General features: G+C 45.9%; 1 protein-coding gene across 1 annotated transcript; it reads right to left on the bottom strand.

Moving 5' to 3' along the window:
* Window positions 1-515: 515 nt before the first annotated feature.
* LOC145814408 (uncharacterized) lies at window positions 516-1502 on the bottom strand. Its single transcript, XM_082911207.1, has 2 exons — window positions 1237-1502; window positions 516-1145 (listed from the first exon to the last, which is right to left on the bottom strand). Exons 1-2 carry the CDS (start codon window positions 1243-1245, stop codon window positions 516-518), a joined length of 639 nt encoding a protein of 212 aa, XP_082767333.1. The 5' UTR covers window positions 1246-1502.
* Between the last annotated feature and the right edge of the window lie 19338 nt (window positions 1503-20840).

The following is a 20840-nucleotide window of genomic DNA, read 5'->3' as shown; positions in this document are numbered from 1 at the left end:
TAGGATTCCCAACCGAGATGATTTGCTCCGGTTGGAAGAGTTGGTGTTTTGTCCAACTTAGGATCCCCAACCGAGATGATTTGCTCCGGTTGGAAGGGTTGGTGTTTTGTCCAACTTAGGATCCCCAACCGAGATGATTTGCTCCGGTTGGAAGGGTTGGTGTTTTGTCCAACTTAGAATCCCAACCGAGATGATGTACTCCGGTTGGAAGAGTTGGCGTCTTGCCCAACATGGTATCTTGTCCAAACTTAGCAACAACCGAGATGGATATTTCGGTGCATGAATTTGTTTTGTTATGCTCAAGTGCGTCGACCATGTTATGGACTCCGGTCGACCAAGTGTTCAAATGATAAGTCATACCGAGATAGTTTGCTGAAGACGGAATTAATTACTACCGGGCAAACACTTAGCGAAAATTCAAAATTTTTCATTGATAAAGAAATTCATTACAAAAGGTGGGGACAAAGCCCGGTTACATCAAGTGTATTGAAAGCAAAAATACAAAGAAAAGAAACCTAAACTAAGGGGGAAAGATTGGTGAACTCATCCTCGGCAGCATCAGCATCAAGGTCAACAGCTTGGCTTGCTTCTTGGGCGCCGGGCTCATCGTTGCCGGGCTGTTCAGGCACCTCGGCCTCTTCTTCCTCAGAATCTGTGTCATCCTCTCCATCTTCAAGTCCTTCCTCGGCCTCCGCTTGAAGCGCAGTAAATACATCATTTGCATATGGCACGAGGTAGACCGGTAGTGAAGCTTTGGGAGGATTGGCAAAAACGTCGGTGTCAGAGCCCTGGCCGAGGTGTTCACAGGCAGACTTCCAACCGGCCTTGAAGTAGATGTCTTGTGTTGCAAACACCTGCTTCTTATAGCTCTCCTCGGCCTCGTTGAACCCGGCCTTGTTGGCAGCCCGGCAAGCCTTCTTCTTCGCCTTCTTCAAAGCGTCAACCTCGGCCTGAAGCTCACCTTGTTTTTTCTCGGCTGCGCCCAGCTGACCGAGCAGTCTATTATTGTCATGGTTGGCCATTTCGAGAGAAGCTTTAGCCCGGCCGAGCTCGGCTTGGAGGCTTTCAACATGGCTCGCAGTGTCGTTGGCTTTCTGCCTAAGCCGGTGGATGCGCTCTAGGACCAAATGTTGTTTTTGAATGGCCTGCACAAAGAAGCATAGTACATCAGAAAGGGGACCGAGCAAGAAGAACCGAGCAAACACTTGTGAAATGTTAAAAAGAACGCCGACTTACCCTGGCCATCGACTTCACAGAAGATTTTACCAGCCGGGTGTCAGGGACGTGGTCACTGCCTACCACGTCGCCCGGTAGGAGAAATGCTTTGGAGAGATCGAAGGCAAGCAAATGTTCTTTGTCTGCCTTGATCGATGCAGTCGCCGGGATGTCCTGTCCCCGGTGCTTCAGCTGAGGACGCCAAGCGGGCACGGGAGCAGGAGTTTCAGCAGGATGCTCGGTTGTCAGCTCGGTGACGAGCTCGGCGGAGGGATCTGCCCTTGGTCTTTTTCCAACCCGGCGCGCTTCTCTGGCAGATTGCACGGCAGCTGGAGCTGGAGAAGCAAGGGCTATAACGGCAGCACTCGATTGACCGGCAGCCGGGGAACGGGTGGTGACGCTCGGAATCTCGGCTGAGGTCGCGGTTAGGAGGTTTTTGATCCGAGATCTTTTGGCCATTTCTTGCTCGTCGGTTAACCGGATTAATGGGACGTCTGGTAGGGTTGGATCTGGAGGTGGCGAAGGAGCTCTGAGGAAGTCAGTTACTCTACTCCGGCGCGGTGCAGAATATCTGTAGGTGGGTGTGTAGCCGAGCAATTCGTTGCAGTCTCGGTGACGGTACCTAAGCACGGCCCGAATTGCCTCGACGTTGGGGAATTGGTAGTTGGCTTGCAAGGCTTGGATGGCTGCAAAAGAAACAGGGAAACCGGTTAATAAAACTAAAAGAATAAAGTTAACCGTGCAAATTTGAGTGGCTTACATGAAGAACCGAAGTCCTTGCTTATGAACCAGCCCGGCACCTCGGCTGTTTCGTAGTTGCCGGACACCCAGAAGAAATCATCATCGTGCATATCTTTGTCCGGGGTGCCGGTTACGATTTTTTCCTTGCCCGGTCTTATTTTTAAATAGTAAGCTAGGCCGTCACCGGTGTGGCCCATTGTGTATTGCCTCAATATCTCGGCTAGGCCTAAGTTGGTGCCTAGCCGTTGGTTCAATTCATGTACGCCGTTGATTATTCTATAAGTGTTGGTGGACACTTGGGTTGGCGCTAGCCCGGTACGGCGTAAGAACTCGGTAATCAGTGGGTTGAGAGGGAAACGAAGGCCCCCTTCGACAATGGACAGCACGGTGAAGGGGCATTCCTCCCTACCCCAAGGCGTGGTCTCTTCTTCGGCCAGCTCGAGATGGACATCGGCCGGAACGCCGTAGTCCTCTCTGAAAGCGGCTAGCGCGGCCGGAGTATCCACAAGGAAGCGGAACTTCCCCATTTGTGGCCGACTTACTATAGCCCGGTTGATGGGTTGGGCACGGTGATAAATTGCTGCAGCTCGGTCCTGAGAGGTTCAGGAATGACAGGGGTCCCCTTGGACTCTGCAGGAAAAGGATGGCAAGTGTAAGTGTGTGGTTTCGTAAAGGGAGCTAGACTTCAGCTCGGTCGGTAAGGGGGCCAAACTACCTCGGTTGTTTGATTAAGGAGCTCGGTCGCCCAAGCAGACCTGATGTTAGCCCGGTTGAGCGACCAAGTCCTTTGATTATCTCGGTTTTTGCCCCGGCTAGAACAAACACGTTGTTTGCCCGGTTTGGCTGGCTTCTTGGATCAAAAAAAGGTCCAGAGCCCGGTTCACCCCAGTTCTTCGACGTTCTTCAGGAAGACGAAGAACACCAAGAACATTGGGAGGTTTAGAATGTTTTCTATGGTCTAAGCCCTAAAAGCTATATTTTCGGGTCCTAATGTGTGCAAAATAAGAATAAATAGCAACATAAGAGAGATTGGACATCTTACCTGTGAAGGGCCGAAGGTGTTCTTCCCAAACACGAAGAACGGCAGGATGGCAGTCGAGCTTGGGTCTGAGAATCGACAGAGATGGATGCAGCAGTAGAGGAAAAATGGGACTGGGGGGGCAAGTTTGTATAAGGCGTTAGAGACCGCCCAAATTCAAATTCTGGCAAAAACGGCGGGTTGGCTGCCCGATGACCAATGGCAGACCGCCACGTGTCACCATTTATGGCTTTGGCAGGACTGAAGCGACGGGTTGAAAAGACGAAGAGCCAACCGAGCTACTTTTAACGAGAAAAGGTCAGCCGAGGAATATAACCGGACAAATCTGCGGACAATTGCGTCAACTAGCTCGGTCGAAGCTTGGCATCTTGACGACCAGATAAACGTTATCTCGGACGAGGTGAATAATCCCAGTCACGCTTCCGCGGACGGAATTAAGGGGCAATTGAGAGGGTGATTTATGCTCCGGCGTTGGGCCGAGGTATAAACCGAACAGGTTGGGGGCCCAGCAGAGCAGTGGGCCGAGATGATCGACTGTTCACCCGGAGATGGGCTACCAGAACTTGGGCCGGGCAGAGTTTGGACTATGTGCTGCCCCGAACCGTGCAGAAGGTGCTCGGCCAGGAAGTGACCGGTCAGACCAGGGTGCTCGGTCCGAGGATTGACGAGATCAGACAGACCGAGAGGCCGGCGCTCGGAAAGGCGCGGTCAGCCGAGGTAGTTGACTGACCGGCGAGAAGACCGACCAAAGGAGGATCCCGGGCTAAGCTTTGCCGAGATGCCGCCTAGCCCGGTCCTTCATTCGGTTATCCGGTCGGGCGCTTAAGGTATGAAGCATGGTATGACCGAGGTAGGGCAGCTCGGCTGCCGAGCTCCAGCTATGCTGGCAGGCAGTTGAGAGCAGGTGATGAACGGCATGGTTTAAGCTGACAGATGGGATAGCAGAGCCACGTGTCAAGAGATGACAGGGAGTGGATATGGGGCACAGAAGGTATATAAGCCTGTCTGCGCCCCCCATACGGGACAGACGAACACTCTGTAAGAAAATCCTTACACTCAAACACTCTCTCCCTTCTCTCTATTCCCTCTAAGGTGTGTGCTAACTTGACCGTCGGAGGGTTTTTCCGGCCACACACCGCCGGGTAGCTCATCCTTATTGACTCGCAGGTGATCGGACATCGACGGAGCTCGGAAGAAAGGAATACGGGCACGCCGGAATATTTGCTCCCCGTACATATACCAATTTGGGCAGCCCTATACTTGGCCCAAAACAGTGGCCAAATGCTATGGAAATGAGAGGCAAAACACACACAAGCATGCATATGTTAAGGCCTAAACACTTAAGCATCAAGAAGCATCTTTTAAACACACTTAAAAGGGAATAACCATGGACATATGGCATACATAATAAGTTCTAAGAACATGTAGGAAATGATGCCAAATCAACCTACCAATGCAAGCTAGGCATGCAACCAAGCCCAAGGACCTAAAACTTGATCATATGACACATGAAGCAAATGACCAAAATGAACCAAAACAGTCCTAAATCATGCAAAAGTAAGCCCTAAGAACCACTTAGATGGCATCTAAATGACCTAATCCTAGAGGCATACACAATAGTACAAACATGAAGCATAAAACACCAACCTCTTAACGCATTAAAGGGGCATCCAATGTAAGCATTCAAGCATACCATAAGGACTGAAATGACATGGCAAATGGTTCCAAACCACTGAAACAAAGCAAGTAAAGCATCCTCCACACTCACACACCCAAGGTTAACAAGCCAAAATGCAAGGTGACTATACTAAGCATGTCATGGTCGACCAAAACAACCAAAAACAGAACTTAAGTATGCTAAAACAAGCACAAAAGCTTCACAAAGCTAGGCCAAAACAAGTAAGCATAATAGGCTAAATGCTAGGCACATGTTAAGGCAAATCATGGCATTACAAGACATGTATGCAAGGCAAGCATGGTGTGTCTAAACCAAGTAAAAACAGTGCTATATTATGACAAAATAAGCACAAATAACAACTAAGACATGGCCAAAATGCACTTAAAAATGGTGCTCACACATGAGGCTAAAATGGCCATTTTCAAGGACAACAAGGAGAGGGGGTGGCCCTCTCCTTCTTAGGACCTTAAGGCACCATCCTCACCATTGAAATCCCTCAAGATTTCAGTGGTGAGGAGGCCCAAACAAAGTGGTCCCGGAGCTCACCAAAATAGCACAAAAATAGGGCCAAACAAGGCCTAAGAGGGGTCAAACACCCCCAAACGACAAAGCAACCTTAAACAACTATGTTAAGCACTCAAAATCAAGACTTTTATTAGTTATGTACAAAGTCTAAAAATAGTTGCAAGATTGGTTAAAAAGCTATGCAAAAATGGGAAATAAAGGGTGAAGTTTTTACCCTTGATAACCCTCTTCACAAACAATGTTCCAGTTGGTTCTTCAAGCTTGAACCTACTCAAGAATAGCAAAAACAGTTCTCTGGCCCCTCAAAAACCAAGAGAAGGTGTAACTTTATGTGTTTGTGTGCAATAGTAAGACTAAAACACACACTTATGCACTAAAGAGAGAGATATAGAGATAGAATAGCTACAACTATGAACTAACCCTAACTCAGAGCTCCTGTAGACACCCCATTTTTGACCGTCCTCAAGACTTGGACGTCACCGTTCGAACACTCGGTGATCATCCATGTTTGTGTTCGTTTGGAGTTCCCGGAGGCCTCGGCTCGCGTGCCTTGCCTCAGGATCTCCGAACTTGACCGTTTAGTGTCTGGTTTTGCACCAAACACTTGTGTTTTGCCTTGGAAGGGCAGGGTAGGGCTTGTAGACCATCCCCACCCACCACCGGCAGTGGCTAGAGGCCACCGGCTGGTTTTTGCTGCCACTGGCAATATATATTGCCGGCCGGCACTATTTGTTGCCGGTCAGCACTTTTTAGTGCCGGCCGGCATTCTTTTTGGCCAAGATGGCATTTTTGGCCAGCCGATTACTGTGCATCTGCTTTAGCAGATATTTTAAGACAGCTATCTTGCTTTTGCTCCCCTCCATACACGTGTATGGAGGGATCTCCCTCTTATGAAGCTTGTCTTGTAAGCTTTACAAGACAAGAAGTGCCATATAGAGAGAGAGAGAGGTCTCTTGGCTTGAGAGGTTAGAGAGTTTAGATATTTTGAGAGCAAAAACAGCCATTGTTAAGCTCTGGTTTTAGGGTTTGAGTTAGATACAATTCCTATATCTCTTTCCCTCTCTTTTGTGCTCTAGGTGTTTTGTGTCTTACTATTGCACACAAACACCTAGTGTTTCACCTTCCTCTTGGAACTGAGGTTCTAAGGGACTGATTTTGAAGTTTTGGTGTTGGATTCAAGCTAAAGGAGGCCATTGGAGCACCATTTGTGAAGGGATCATCAAGGGTAAGAAACTTACACCTTTATTCCCCATTTTTGCATTGATTTTCTACCTATCCTAGAGCTGTTTTTGTGCTTATTGTATAACATAAAAAAGTTCTGTTTTTAAGCCCTCTTTATTGTTTATTAAGAGTGTTTTGTTGTTTGAGGGTGGTTGACCCCCCTTAGGTCTTGAAAGGCCTCATTTTGGGCCATTTTGTGCTAGCTCCGGGATTTTGGTGTTGGGGTCTCTTCACCACTGAAATCTTGAGGGATTTCAGTGGTGAAGATGATGCCTTGAAGTCCCAAGAAGGAGAGGGCCACCCCCTCTCCTTGTTGTCCTTGAAAAGGGCATGTTTTGGCCTCTTGAGAGAGCATTATGCTTGAGTGTGTGTTGAGCATGTTTAGGCTATTTTTCATGCTTATATATCCATAATATAACATGATTTTAAGTTGGTTTTGGTACTCCATGCATGCTTAGCATAGTTGCCTTGTAATGCCTTGTTATGCCTTAACATGTCTTAGGTTGTTAGCCTTTGTTAGAGCATGTTTTAGGCTTAGTCTTGTGAAGATTTTGTGCATGTTTTGCCATGTTCTAGGTCTGTCCTAGGTTGTTTGGGTTGATTTTGGCATGCTTGATATAGCTCCTTTGTATTTGGGCTTGTTGGTCTTGAGTATGTGCATGTGTAGCATGACATCTTTGCATCAATTTGGTGATTTGGGGTCCCCCCACATGTTATTTCAGTCCCATTTCCATGCTTGTTTGATTGCCTTGCATGCCTCTTTAATGCTTTGGAAGCTTGTGTAGCAATGCTCCATGTTTTGACCATTATGCATGCCTTTGTTTTTTGAGTCATTTGGATGCCATCTAAGTGGTCCTTAGGCCTTATATTAATGTCCCAAAACTCTGTTTTTGGTCAATGAGTTCATGCCATGTTTGGTCTTACTAAGTGTAGTTCAATGCCCCATTGGTTTGCTTTGAACACTTGGGCTATTTATTGCATATTTGGCTTGATGTAATGCTTGGTTTGGCACCATGTTTTAGCATGATTTCAATGCTTATGTTGCATGTTAATTAGTCCATGATTCTCCCTTTCAAATGTGTTTGAGGGTTGTTCAATTTGTGCTTAAGTGTTGGCCTTCAATTAGGTGCATGTGTGCATGTATATTTGGTCCTTCATTATAGCATTTTGGCTACTGTTTTAGGCCTATTTAGAGCTGCCTAATTCATGTTTAAGTCCATCTTTGCATCCATTTGCATTGCCATATGTATGCTTGTATGCTTGCATAAGTTAGTTGCCATGCCATGTTGCATCCTTAGCTTGCATGCTTAGGTTGCATTGCATCTTGCATGCATGCCTTGTTCCTTGACTTAGTGATAGGAATTGGGCCTTGTTTGGTTTGATTGGTTTGCATTGCATTTGAAATCAAAGTTGCATACTTGGTTCTTTGGGCCATCATGCATGGAAATGCGTGATTGGTGGTCCGAGAATCGAGGCACATGCCCCTTTGAGTCATTACCATGATAAGGGACATGGTTGGTGCATATATGCCTTGAATTGTGATGCCATGCTTTGCTTTGCCCTCTGTTGCTGTCATTTGCAGATTCTGCAGGAACACTCTGCCGACCGGCAGTGTAAGGTGCCGACCGGCAACAATTCCTCTGCCGACAGCTTCATTTTGTGCCGATGGCCACACACCATTGCCGGTGGTAATTCCACTCAGCCGGTGACACTCCCCAGTGTCCAGGGATGCAGTCCTGAGGTTTTGACAGCCTCCAGAGGAGTGAAGGAAGGAAAACAGAGGCAGCCTATGCATGGCGGCGCATTTCCCGAGGCGGTTTATCTGTTTTCTTAGCTTAATTTAATTTGTTAATTAAATTAATTAATTTGTAATTATTAATTAGCTTGCGTAGTTAATTAATTTGTAATATTTATTTGGTCCCTCCGAGCGAGGGCAAATCTGTAATAAGTGTGCGTGTGTGTGATGCATGTCTTCCAATCCCCATTTCTTTCTTCCCTTTTATTTACCTGCTTACGGTGGTAGATTAGGGCACGTTTAAATTAGCATACCTTATGCTATGCATGTGTGCATTCATGTATTTGTATTGCATGCATTAGGCTCGGTACATCACGCTAACTGCATCTGTACTTCAATTCACAAATTGAATATGTGATAGTTGATCGCATTTCATATGCCATGCTTAGGTTAGCCGAGCCTATCTAATTGCATCCTGTATGTGTTGCATTAGGCAATTTAACATGAACTAGGACACACATGTTTGCTAACTAGTTTACTGTTTTGGCACGGAGTACGATGTAAGCATTTATGCTTTAGCATCTCGCATGTGTGTGAATGTTAACATGATAGTATGATTGCCATGCGGCTAAATGCTTATGTGAGTTTAAATTGTTTGAATGCCTGTGGGTGAAGGTTGGATTGTTTGAGTTGGAAAAACTCATTAAAATCCGTGTTTTAGCCTACCTGCGAGTAGCAAATTCCAAAGCATTTTCAAAACGAACGGATATGCAATGTTTCTTTCCAAATTAGGCAATCTAGTCTATACTTGTTTGCTGCGCGCATAACATAGTAATTCTAGGCTAATAATTGGAATAAGAACACATAACGTTTTCAAAATCGGATATCATGGTTAGTAGAGGCCGGTCTTCGGACCGGGCGAAAGGGGGTGCTCATAGCTGACCTTCCCCAATCGTACCCAAGCTCCCGAGCCGAGACAACTCCGGTGATGACGGACATGTGGCCTTCGGCACCGAGTCAGGGTTTCCTAAATTTCCCCATTTTAAAAAACATTAAGGTGGCGACTCTGTATCTGGCAAAGCAGTCCATGTTTGGCACTACTTTTTCAAAAATCTGTTTCTCAAAACGATTTGCCAGATTTGGACTCTTTGGTTCAGATTAAGAACCGCGACACAAATCGAGAGTCCGAACTGTAGCATGAGGCCCACGGGCGCGTCTACAGCTCCCTCTGTATTTTTTTTGTCTAACCCTAATGGAGGGAGAAGAGGCTCTCTCTTATAGAGCTCACTCTTGCAAAGCTTCTCAAGTAAGCTAGTCAAGAGGGAGATCCCTCCATACACGTGTATGGAGGGGGACAAAGTGTATGCCAACTAGCACAACTGGCATAAAAATATCTGTAAAAGCAGATGTACAGTGGTCGGCCAGCCAAAAATGCTATTTTGGCCAAATATATGGCCGGTCGACCATCTAGAGTGCCGATCGGCCAAACATTTGGCCGATGGAAACAAAACACAACCGGTGGCCTCAATCCATGGCCGGTGGAGTGTGGAGATGGCCAACAAGCCATTCCCTGCCCTCCAAAGTGAAAACACAAGTGTTTGGTGCAAAACTAAACACAAAACAGTCGAGTCGAGAGATCCTGAGGCAAGGCGCGTAGCCGAGACCTCCGGGAACTCAAGACGAACACAAACAAGGATGATCACCGAGTGTTCAAACGGTGACGTCCAAGTCTTGAGGACAGTCAAAAATGGGGTGTCTACAGCCATGATCATCGGCGTCAGAAAAGCGATGAATCAAGCCGAGGATATCCAATTCCCCGTTGCAGATCAAAGACCGAGCGTCATGCATAGTAAGCCCACACATCCGTCCTAAGGCTTGAGCATGGCCGAAACGGAGTTGGGGCAAGATTTCCTTGTTGCGCTCGGATTCCATCAAAGCTTGGAAATCTTCGAAGGTAGGACAAATCTCTTGCTCGCCGAAGCTAAAGACATGGGTTACCAGATTCCAAAATCTCGCCGCGGCATGGAGAAAGGGAAGATGCAATGGAGTGCGGCTCAACGTGAATAGTCCATTCAAGCTGAAGCCCCAGAAGTTCAACTTTTCCAAGCTGTCTAAAGTAACAATCCAAGCTGCGAGATTTTCAATGAGGAATGCCTCCATTTTGATGCAAAACTGAGATGAAATGAAAAAACCACGAAGCTGGAACTTTTATAGAGGATAAGGCACTGTTTGGGGGACACATGTCAAAAATCTGATGGTCGCCAAACCAGGTGGTCGGCCGACCACTTTTTCTGGTAGGCCGACCACCCCTTTGGTCTCCAAGGAAAGTAGCTGGTCGGCCAGCCTCCTTAGGTGGTCGGCCATGAAAAGAGCCAGGGCTTTGGTCTTGTCCTAGCTTCTAGAAGGGAGTTCCTAGTCTTTCCATGTGTTGGGAGTGTTGAAGGTCCGTGTTTTCCTCGATTTCGGACGCATTCCATCGCTCGTTTTGTCCGAAATGCATTTTGTTTATCGAGTTGTTATTGAGTTTTGTTTATCGAGTTGTTGTTGAGGTCTTATTCATCGAGTCGTTGTTTATCGAGTCATCGAGTTTTGTACATTGAGTTGTTACCCTTTGTTTATCAGCATTGTTGAGTTTTGCTTATCGAGTTATAAACTTGCTAAGGTTTTGTTGTTTCTTAGTAAGTTAAGTTGTTTAGTTTGTTGAGTCGGTTCACTACCTGACTTGGCAATGTGCAATGCTCAATTTCCCTTCAATCTCATTTTTGTGCAAAGTGATGCGATGCGATGCTAAGAACATAAAATACAACACTTTTGAACAAAAAGCTATTTCATTCCATCATAGTTCTTTTACAACATTTTACAACAAGGGTACAAGTTTTACAAAAAATAAAACTGCCTAATAATGTACAATGTGCTACAATTACTAGTAAAAAAGGCAAATAAAGCAGGGAATAGCTACATCAATGCTATCAAGCGCAGGAATAAGAGGCCCTCTTCGTCCTCTTCGGCGGAACAACCTCTGCACCATCATCATCATTTGAATCGGAGCCGCCGTCCTCGGAATCCTCCTCAGCATCATCTCCAATATCGAAACCGGGACCAGAGTCACCCTCTCTGTCAGCGGATGTCTCTGACTAGGGATGTGCAGACCCCTCCTCCTCGCTGGGCTCCCCATCTATGACAGACGCTCCACGTCTGTCTCGGCTGCGAGTCGAACCCCCTCTCCCAGCTCCCCGAGAGGGCCTGGATGGCCTAGCCTGTGGCTCAGCCTGTAGCGGAGGCATCTCAAAAGGAAGAATGCAATTTGAATACATTAGCCAATATGTATATCAGATACAGAGACAAGAAAGCTACATGGAATGGACGCATGCAGATGTAGTACATGAATGTGGTGTGTGTCAGATGTGCTCTACACACGCAGTCAATCAATGCAATGAAATGTTTAAGTTCAGCATGTCATCAGAAGCATGATAAATGCAAGAAAACTGAAAAGTACTGAAACACTGGCGATAAACAGCTACGTCTCTCTCCGCAAGACCATGCCCTCGAGTGAGGCCACCAACCCAAGCAACCCCTCAGTATACTCACTGGGAGGCTGCAGATGCAAATGCAAGTTATCAGTGAATGAATGAATGTCTAAATATCTGAGTGATAAATCAAAACTGTAAAGCATACTGGTGGCGAGTCAAGGTCTTTGGCGTATCGGTGATCGGGCAATGGAGGCTCCAGTGGGATCAGGTAAGATGTCCCGTATCGCCATCCTGTCAACTCGGTCGGAATAACTAGCCATCCAGCATGATGGTAAGTCGGAGGAATCGGGGGAACCAGTCCAGCCCCATCTCTCGATGTGCCGGCCTTGCTGGTCGAAAGAGCATCTGTAGCCCGAACTCGACTCGATGATGGCATGCCAACAGGCCTTCTCGTGGGAGTACGGACACCTGTCAATGGGGGCATCAGGTATGTGTGACGGTAGGTCGCGTACTTCCCTTCCTCCAAATGTAGAGCTACATCGGTGCCCATCATAGCCAAATCAACCTCCTAGGGAGTGAGTCCCTCAGCGGACCGTATATCGTCCGGAGGTGCTGCGGGGATACTTTGCTCAGGGTAGCCCATCGTCTGACGCAAAAAATGGTCCCCCAGAAACCAGGCCCTACTAACTGGCCCCTCAAATAAGATCCTATATCGAGAGTTGGCCCACCTCCCAGGGAAACGGAAGCGGGTATCTCCTTCCAATAACGCCTAGGGTTGCCAAGTGATCTGCAGATAACCAGTTCATGAGCTGATTAGATATCGCAAATGTGCAAGGTGAATCAAAGCTAAAAACATGAAGAACTGAGAGTTCTGAATTACCTCGGTCGTCCGCACCGTATCAAAAAACTACCGCAGGTAGGGCAGAGTCTCCCGAGCCCTCGGCCGGTACTGGCCCTCAAATACGAGAGAGTAAGGGATCGTGAGAGGCACCTCCACCTCGAGCTCCGGGGCTAGCGTCCGAAAGTATGCGAAAACCCATAGCTGTGGAAAACAGGGCAATAACCATCAGAATACAGAATGTACAGAGAATACAGAATGCTAAAAGCAGAGTGCAAAGTACAGAATGTAAAGTGTGCCGTGTGTGCCGTGTACATGTAATGAAAAGCAAAAATGTAAATCAAGAGGGCAGAAAGTACCTCCTAGGCTCTCCAATAGCCGCCAACTATATTCCCCCGCTCGCGGGAGGTCACACTCATGTAACAATAAAGGGTAGTGAGGCCGGCGCCACCCCAGTCATACTGATTGACCTGTGATAGGTCCACTAAGGCACTTAGCAGATACAATCCAACTGTGTTCCCCCTGTCGGAGAACAAAGTGGTCCCCAGAAGGAACATCAAAAACCCTCGAGTGTACTACTCTATCTCCTCGAGAGTCTCGGGCGTAGTCCCCCTATACTGCACGGAGAACCAGATGTACCTGACTCTACCCGAGGATCTATCAATCGGAGGGCGAGCTCCCAGCAAATGAATCCAAGCCGCCTCCCACTCGTCCATGTCTGCGTCGTAGGGGACCGGTCGACCGGCCACGTCAAGGCCAGTCAGCATCGCAAAGTCGAACGGAGTCATCGTCATATCCCCGGTAGCTGAGAAGTGGAACGAGTTGGTGGTGTCCCACCATCTCTCCGCAAGTGCTCCCATCAAGGTCCTGCTCGCCGAATAACGTGATATCCCCGCGCAGAAGGGTCCGAACCCTGCCTCATCAACCAGGTCACGAACGGTCTCTGGGAACTCTGTATACCACTCCCTAGCGATGATCGAGCCGTAGCCTCGTGTAACACGGGAAGATACTTGCATTCAGAATGAGCACATGTATTCAGTTTCAAAATGAAAGTATAAACTGTGTACAAATCAAGATATAATGTTGTGGACTGTGTGTTCAGTATGAGCTACGTGCAAATGCAATGAATGAGTTATGTGCTCACCAGTAAAGTATACGAGTTGTGTGTTCAGAATCAGGGGTTTGGGCTGCGTGTTCAACTTTCAAAAAACTGTGGGCTGTGTGTTCACCATCAAAAGTTTGAGCTGTGTGTTCAAATTTCAGAAATGTGGGCTGCGTGTTCATGACCAAAAGTTTGAGCTGTGTGTTCAGATTTCAAAAATGTGGGCTGTGCGTTCACCATTAAAAGTTTGAGCTGTGTGTTCAGATTTTAGAAATGTGGGCTGTGTGTTCACCATCAAAAGTTTGAGCTGTGTGTTCAGATTCCAGAAATGTGGGCTGTGTGTTCATAACAAAAAGTTTGAGCTGTGTGTTCAGATTTCAGAAATGTGGGCTGTGTGTTCACCATCAAAAAGTTTGAGCCGTGTGTTCAAATTTCAAAAATGTGGGCTGCGTGTTCACGACAAAAAGTTTGAGTTGTGTGTTCAGATTTCAAAAATGTGGGCTGCGTGTTCACGACAAAAAGTTTGAGTTGTGTGGTCAGAAATTCAAATGCTTGAGCTGTGTGTTCAAAATGCAAACAGAATGCTGTGTCATAGACGGAGTGTTCAAGCCAAGCTGTGTGCCAACTCGACAGAGTTCTGTGATGAGTTGTGTGCTAAAATGAGCAAAGTCTGGTTATACATGAGCTGTGTGCCAGGTGGACCGGATGGTATGTGAATGTGTTCAGAATGAGCAAATGAACATATATAGCGAAAACAGGAAATGCGCAAGAAATGCAGAATACATTGCAGAGGATGTAAAAATAAAGTACGTACCTCTCGTGCCTGGTGAGAGAGGTGAGACTCCAGCTCCCGTAACAGTAGATCTGCGGGCGCTTGTCGATCAAAATCAGTAAAATGATAAAAAGTACTCGGGGGAAAGATGTGCTCCGGAGGGTCGTATCTCTCGGGATCAAAGGGCCGAGTCCTCAGAGGCAAGGACATAATGTCTAGCTCATCCCCGGCACCTAGAGGACCTCCACCATAAGGAAAATGACCCACCATTTCAAGAAATCCGCAAAAATGAGCAAAAATGAGCAAAATGTGCCAAAATTGGAAAAAGTCAACAAAAGTCAACTCTCAGAAAATGAAAAGTCAACAAAAGTCAACTCCCGAGAAAATGTTCCAAATGTCGAGACAAACTTACCTCAAGTGGTGAAAATGGAGAAAGAAGCTTCGAAATCAAATTTTAATTGGTCCAAAGTGAAGAAAACTGAAAGATTTTGCGAAACAACTTTGCGTGGGGCGTTGGAAAACGCATAAAAAGTGCAGATCTGAGAGAGAAAATGGTCTAGGAAGGAAGGAGAGCTGCTTTCGGCCTTGGGGTTAGGGGTGTGCGCGGTGTGGGTCAGTGCGGTTTGAGAGAAAAATAGAAACCGTATGGCGGGTGGCGGATTGATAAAAGTATCACTAGAATTTGCCATTTTCCTTATCAAAAACCGAAGGTTCGGTTGGCAAATAATGGCGGATTTGCCTTGGCGGTTCGGGCGGATTGGCGGTTTATAAAAAATATAATTCAAATTACAAAACTTAAATCAAAGAGTAAAAAAAAGACGAAAGATACCGTGATGTTAAGCATCTTGCGAAGCTTTCTTCTGATGCAGTAAGTGTAGCAATAACATGATAATATCAACAACTATGCCATCAATTCATTACAAGCATCTGTGGAAACTACAATGATCAAATACAATACATAAAATTAATATCATTCAGGGTTTACAATATATTGAAAATGTTTACTGTTGAAAAGTATTTAGATTGAAAAGTGAGCTGATGCAAGTTTGCAACATGGCCAGAAAAAAAAAAAGATTGAAAAGTGAATTGGAATCCAACTTTATTTTGGATTACTGACATCTTGAATTCTCCTCGAGCAGTAATGTAACACTATATTCTAAGGTATAGAACAACAAGCAAACTTAAGTAAAAAAGAATTTTTAGAATCTTATAAAACATGATTTAATAGCGGTGCGGGTCGGTGCGGTTTGGAAGAAAAATAGAAACCGGCGGATTGATAAAAGTGTCACTAGAATTTGCCATTTTTTTTACCAAAAACCGGCGGTTCGATTGGCAAATAATAATGAATTTGCCTTGGCGGTGCGGTTCGGTGCGGTTTTGGCGGTTTTGGCGGTATTATGCACACCCCTACTTGGGGTTATGAGGAATAGTGATTGGGACATGTGGATTTAAAGAAACAAGTGTAAAAAGACAAAACTGTCCCGGATTTGGACAGGTGGTCGGCCGACCACCTTTTCTGGTAGGCCGACCACCCCCTTGATCCAAAACTGGTCGGTGGCACTCTAAGTTGGTTGGTGGCCCTCCTGGGTGGTCTCCAATGCCTCTTTGTTCTCCCTGCAAATTTTGGTGGTGATCGGAGTCCCCGGCTCTCGAGAAAGTACAAGGAAAGTGCACTTTTCGGCACAAAATCTCTCCGCGGGAACTTCAAATCTCATCTTCGATGCGCAGCTTGTTGTTGCTCGCCAAAAGCAAGGTGTATCCTTTTTTAGTACGTTGCGACCCCTCCGAGCGGTAAACCGGAGGTCACGTTTGAGTTGCCCTCGTCGAGGCTTACATTTCTTTGCTCGATGTTTTGTTTCAAATATGCTTTTGAAGTTGCACGTCACTTGCATTGTTATGTACGTCACTTGCATTGTTACACACGTTTCATTGGCATTGTCATGCCCTCCATGCTTAACTTGCGTTGTCGCGCACGTTTCTTCTTGCATTGTGATGCACTTTTTCATCGGCACCATGTTTGTCTGCGTTCGATATAGCGTTGAACATATATTGCTAACTATGTTGTGCCTGTTAAGTTTCTCTCTTTTGCAGGCACGATATTGTATGTACGGTTCATTTGAAGCTGGTGCGACCAGACGAACCGGACAGGTATTGTATCTTCTCCGTGTGAGACGTAGCGAGAACTGTAATTCTCTTACATCCTTACTGCATGAAATGTCGTTTTGATTTGCATCCTTGTTCAAAACTGTTGCATTTATTGTGAATATTTGCTTCATTATAGCTTGTTGCTTTGCATGATCATGAGTTATGTCCGACTTCGTGCATGTCTTTTGCATCTTGCCCCTGCCTGCGGGCACATCTCTTTGTTTATTTCGCCTGTTTGTCTAAGTCTTCGGCCTTGTCAAAAATAGGTCATCTCTAGGCTTTGACATTCACTCCCGTCGCGTATGACTTCCGAGTTTTGTCAAAGAGGGGCAACTGTAGACACCCCATTTTGGACCGACCTTATGACTTAGATGTCATCGATTGAGCACTCGATGATTGCGCATGTCGTGCTCGTTCTAAGGTTTCGGAATTTTGGCTGAGAGCCTTGCCTCCGAGCCTCGGGACCTTTTATGTTTTGCCTCGGTTTGCGAACCAGGTTCTATTTTCTCTTCTCGAAGGGAGGGAGAGGTCTCGTAGACCATCTCTCAGTGACTGTAGGCTACTTTTCGTGGTCGTAGGCCGCTTTTCCCGTTTGGAGACCAGTTTCTGATTTTCGGAGCCATCGGCCGTGCGCCTCGGTTCGGGACCGCTTAACTTTCTCCGTTTGCTCCGATTTTTGGTACACACCTTGTTTCCTCTCTTTAGAGAGACACTGTGGCAATGAAGACCACCTTCGTGGTCGCACGCCACTTTCGATGCTTAACAGTCAGTTTTCGGGGCCTCCGGTCGCGCGTTTTGACCCCCGAACCCTCGTTTTGCATCCATCTTGGTTCATTTTTGGCATGGACCCTATTTTCATTGTTTGGAAGGTGGTACAAGGGTGGGAGACCACCTTTTCTCCTTGGAGACCACTTTTCCCCGGTCGGCCGATTTTCTTGTCAGGTAAGTGGTCTCCCTCACTTTTGAGCCACAATTACTAGTCTCCCACCATACCACTAGCTTGCATTGAGTTGGGAGACCACCCCTAGAGGCTGCTGACCAGCTTTTGTGCATTGACCCTTTTGACCCTGGTTGGCCGACCAGGGCAAGTGGCCGACCACTTGAACTGGTCGGCCAGCTTCCCCCTTTTCTGTCTCACTAAGTTGATTCCAGCTGTATGGAGGATCTTCAAACTTGGTTTTAAGCTTCTAGGAGAAGCTTTGAACCCTCTTGGCTATAAAGGAAGGCCTCTCCCTCATTAGCAAAGGTTCAGAATTTGGTTTGAGGCATACACATATATCTCTCCTTTTGTCTCTATATTCTAGGCTTAAAAGTTCCTTGTTCTTGCACCTTTGCACTACACCTCATAGCATAACACCTCCAACACCAACCTAAGCTTCTTGGAGGGTCTTGAGAGGTATTGAAGGTCTGGTTTTTGGTCCCAAAGTGTAATGTCTTGCTGAGCTTCAAGGGAAACACTCCTTTCCCTCTTTTAAGCATTGTTTTGCTTCATATCTTAGCTATATTTGAAAGCATATTTGGGCTTTTTCATAAACTGAAAAAAGTCTTATTTTGAGGTCCTTAACATGTTTGTTTAAGACCATTTTTCTGTTGGGGGTCATCTACCCCCTTGCATGCTTTATTCCACCTTGTTTTGAGCCATGCCTTAGAACATTTGTGTTGGCCTTTGTTTGGCCTTTTAGCCACTGAAATCCAGTGAATTTTCAGTGGCTAGCATGCTGTTTTGAGCACCAAAATCAGAGAGGGGTGACCCTCTTACCCCTTGTCTTGTTTACTAGCATATTTGGCCTAACAAAGGAGCCCTTATTTTCATGCTTCCAAGCCATGTTTCAGGCCATTTTTGGTGGGTTTTAGGACTTGCATAGGCTCTGTCCAGTGCCCATTTTTCCATTTTGGGTTCTGTCGTGCTTGTATGCCTTGTTTTGGGACCATTGCATGAGCTTCATTTCTATGCATTTTGAGCCATCATTTTAGACCATTTTCCCACTGTCTTGGACCTGCCTATGGTTTGTTTGGGGCTGGTTTTGCCATTTGTGCATTGCTTTGTGTACCTCTAGTGTAATGCGCTTCACTAGTTTCGGTATTCGAGCCATCTAGCATTCATTGTGTGAGGTGTTTGCATGATTCTGGACCATCTTGCATGTCATTTCAGAGCTCGAAAATGTATGATTGTATGCCATATTTCATCCCTTGCCATGCTTTGGTAGAGTGGCATTTGATGCCTTAGGTTCGGTCCCTTGCATTTGTGCATATTTGCATGTGTTTTTGTTGCCTAATTCCATCATGTTTGGCCATTGATTTGAGTGTAGCTGAGGCCCATTCATTTTAGTTTAAGTCCATCTTGCATTATGTATGCCATATCCATGTTGTCGCATGTTTGATCGTCGCGTCGTGTATGCCTTGTTCATATCTTCGTGCGTGTACATCTTCGTATGTGCATTGCGTATGCCATATAGTTCATGTGCATTGAGTATGTCATTCTTAGTTCATTGCATTATGTATGCTAGTTGCATGTTTTCATATCATCCCTGGCTTGCTAGCATGATTAGGTTGCATTGCGTTTAGGGTTGCATGCTAGTCGCATTGTGTATGCCATGTGTATTGCATTGTGTTTGGAGTAAGGTCTAGTCCAAAGACAGGAAACGTGGGACGTTTCGTACTCAAAGTGATGAAACGTGCTTCGATTCTCGATCGCCGACACTCCTGATTACCTATGATGGAGTTTAGGCCTTGTTGTGTTTGTATGAGCATTCATTTTACATCGAGTTGTGCAATCTGACTCCTCAGCCATCATGCATCGAGATGCGTGATTGGTGGCACGAGGATCGAGGACTACCCTCCATAGAGCTTATGCAATGATGGGGAGTGTGGTCATGCACACATATGTTGAAAATACTTTTTCATGCCCCTTTCTCGCTCTCTGTTGCAGCAAACCGAAAACCAGCAGCAAAAACTGGTCAGCAGCCTTCTGGAGATTTGTACAGTGTTCTGAGCCTAGTCGCAAATAGGGGCAAATCGGGGCATCGCGATGGATTTCCCGACAAGACAACTTGAGCATGCATGCATCCTATCATTCGGAACAGAGCTAAGGCAGTCCATTTCATGTGTTTTATTTACTAGCTTATTTGTCTTAGTTAATTTGTTAATTAATTAGGGTTATGTAATAATTAGCTGTAATTCGTTATTCATTCGGTTGTGTATTAATTATTCGAACCCTCCGAGGAGGGCAATATTGTAATAAGTGTGTGTGTGTGTGTGTGTGTGTGTGTGATGTATGTCTTCCAACCCCACGTCTTTCTCCCTTTTATTTTCCAGCTTATGATGGTTAGTTTTAGGGCACGTTTCAATTAGCATACTTATGTTCGCATGTTTGCATTCATTCATCTGTATTGCATGCACTAGGCTCGGCGCATCATACTAACTGCATTGTATTTCAATTTCGAGATAAATATGTGTATCAGTTGTTGCATTTCATATGCCATTTTAGAATAGCCGAGCCTATCTTAGTTGCATTTTTGCATGTGTTGCATTAGGCTTTTCAGCATAGTTAGGATTCATGCATGATTTCTAATTAGCTTCTTTCTTTGGCTTGGAGTACTCGGTAAGTATTTATACTTTAGCATCCTTGCATGTGTGTGAGTGACTGCCATGATAGCATGCTTACCATGAGGCTATGTGTTTATGTGATATAACTGCCTGAATGTCTGTGGGTGAAGGTTGGGTTGCTTGAGTTGGAATAATTCGTAGAAACTCGTGTTTTAGCCTACTTGCGAGTAGCAAACTTTAATTCATTTTCAAAACAAACGGATATGAGATGTTTTGTTCCAATTCAGGCGACCCAGTCTATACTTGTATGCCGTGTGCATCATATAGTAATTCTAGGCTAATAACCGGAATAAGAACGCATAATGTTTTCAAAACTCGATATCATGTTTAGTAGTGGCCGATCTTTGATCGGGCGAGCGGGGGTGCTCACGAAGTGACCTTCCCCAATCGTACCCAAGTTCCCGAACCAAGGCAACTTTGGTGATGACGGACGCGTGGCCTTAGGCAACGAGTTAGGGTTTCCTAAATTTCTCAAAATAAAATATTTAGGTGACGACTCTGTATTTGGCAAAGCAGTCCATGTTTGGCACTTCTTTCAAAAAAATTTGTTTTCAAAACGATTTGCCGAATTTGGACTCTTTGATGATTCATCGGTCTTGCATTGCACTCTGCGAGATTAGATACAGGACCGTGGCATTGAGTCTTGAACTGTAGTAAGCCCAAATGAACAGAACGGGATTCCCTCCCGGGACGTTCGAGGACGTCTACACTTACCTGTACACTGGGCTAAGTCCCTCATGATATTATATGTAT

Source organism: Camellia sinensis, unplaced genomic scaffold, assembly GCF_055761805.1.
Source record: "Camellia sinensis isolate YWXY unplaced genomic scaffold, ASM5576180v1 Unanchor10, whole genome shotgun sequence".
Classification (NCBI taxonomy): Eukaryota; Viridiplantae; Streptophyta; class Magnoliopsida; order Ericales; family Theaceae; genus Camellia; species Camellia sinensis.
This window is presented reverse-complemented; position numbering and strand designations above follow the sequence as displayed.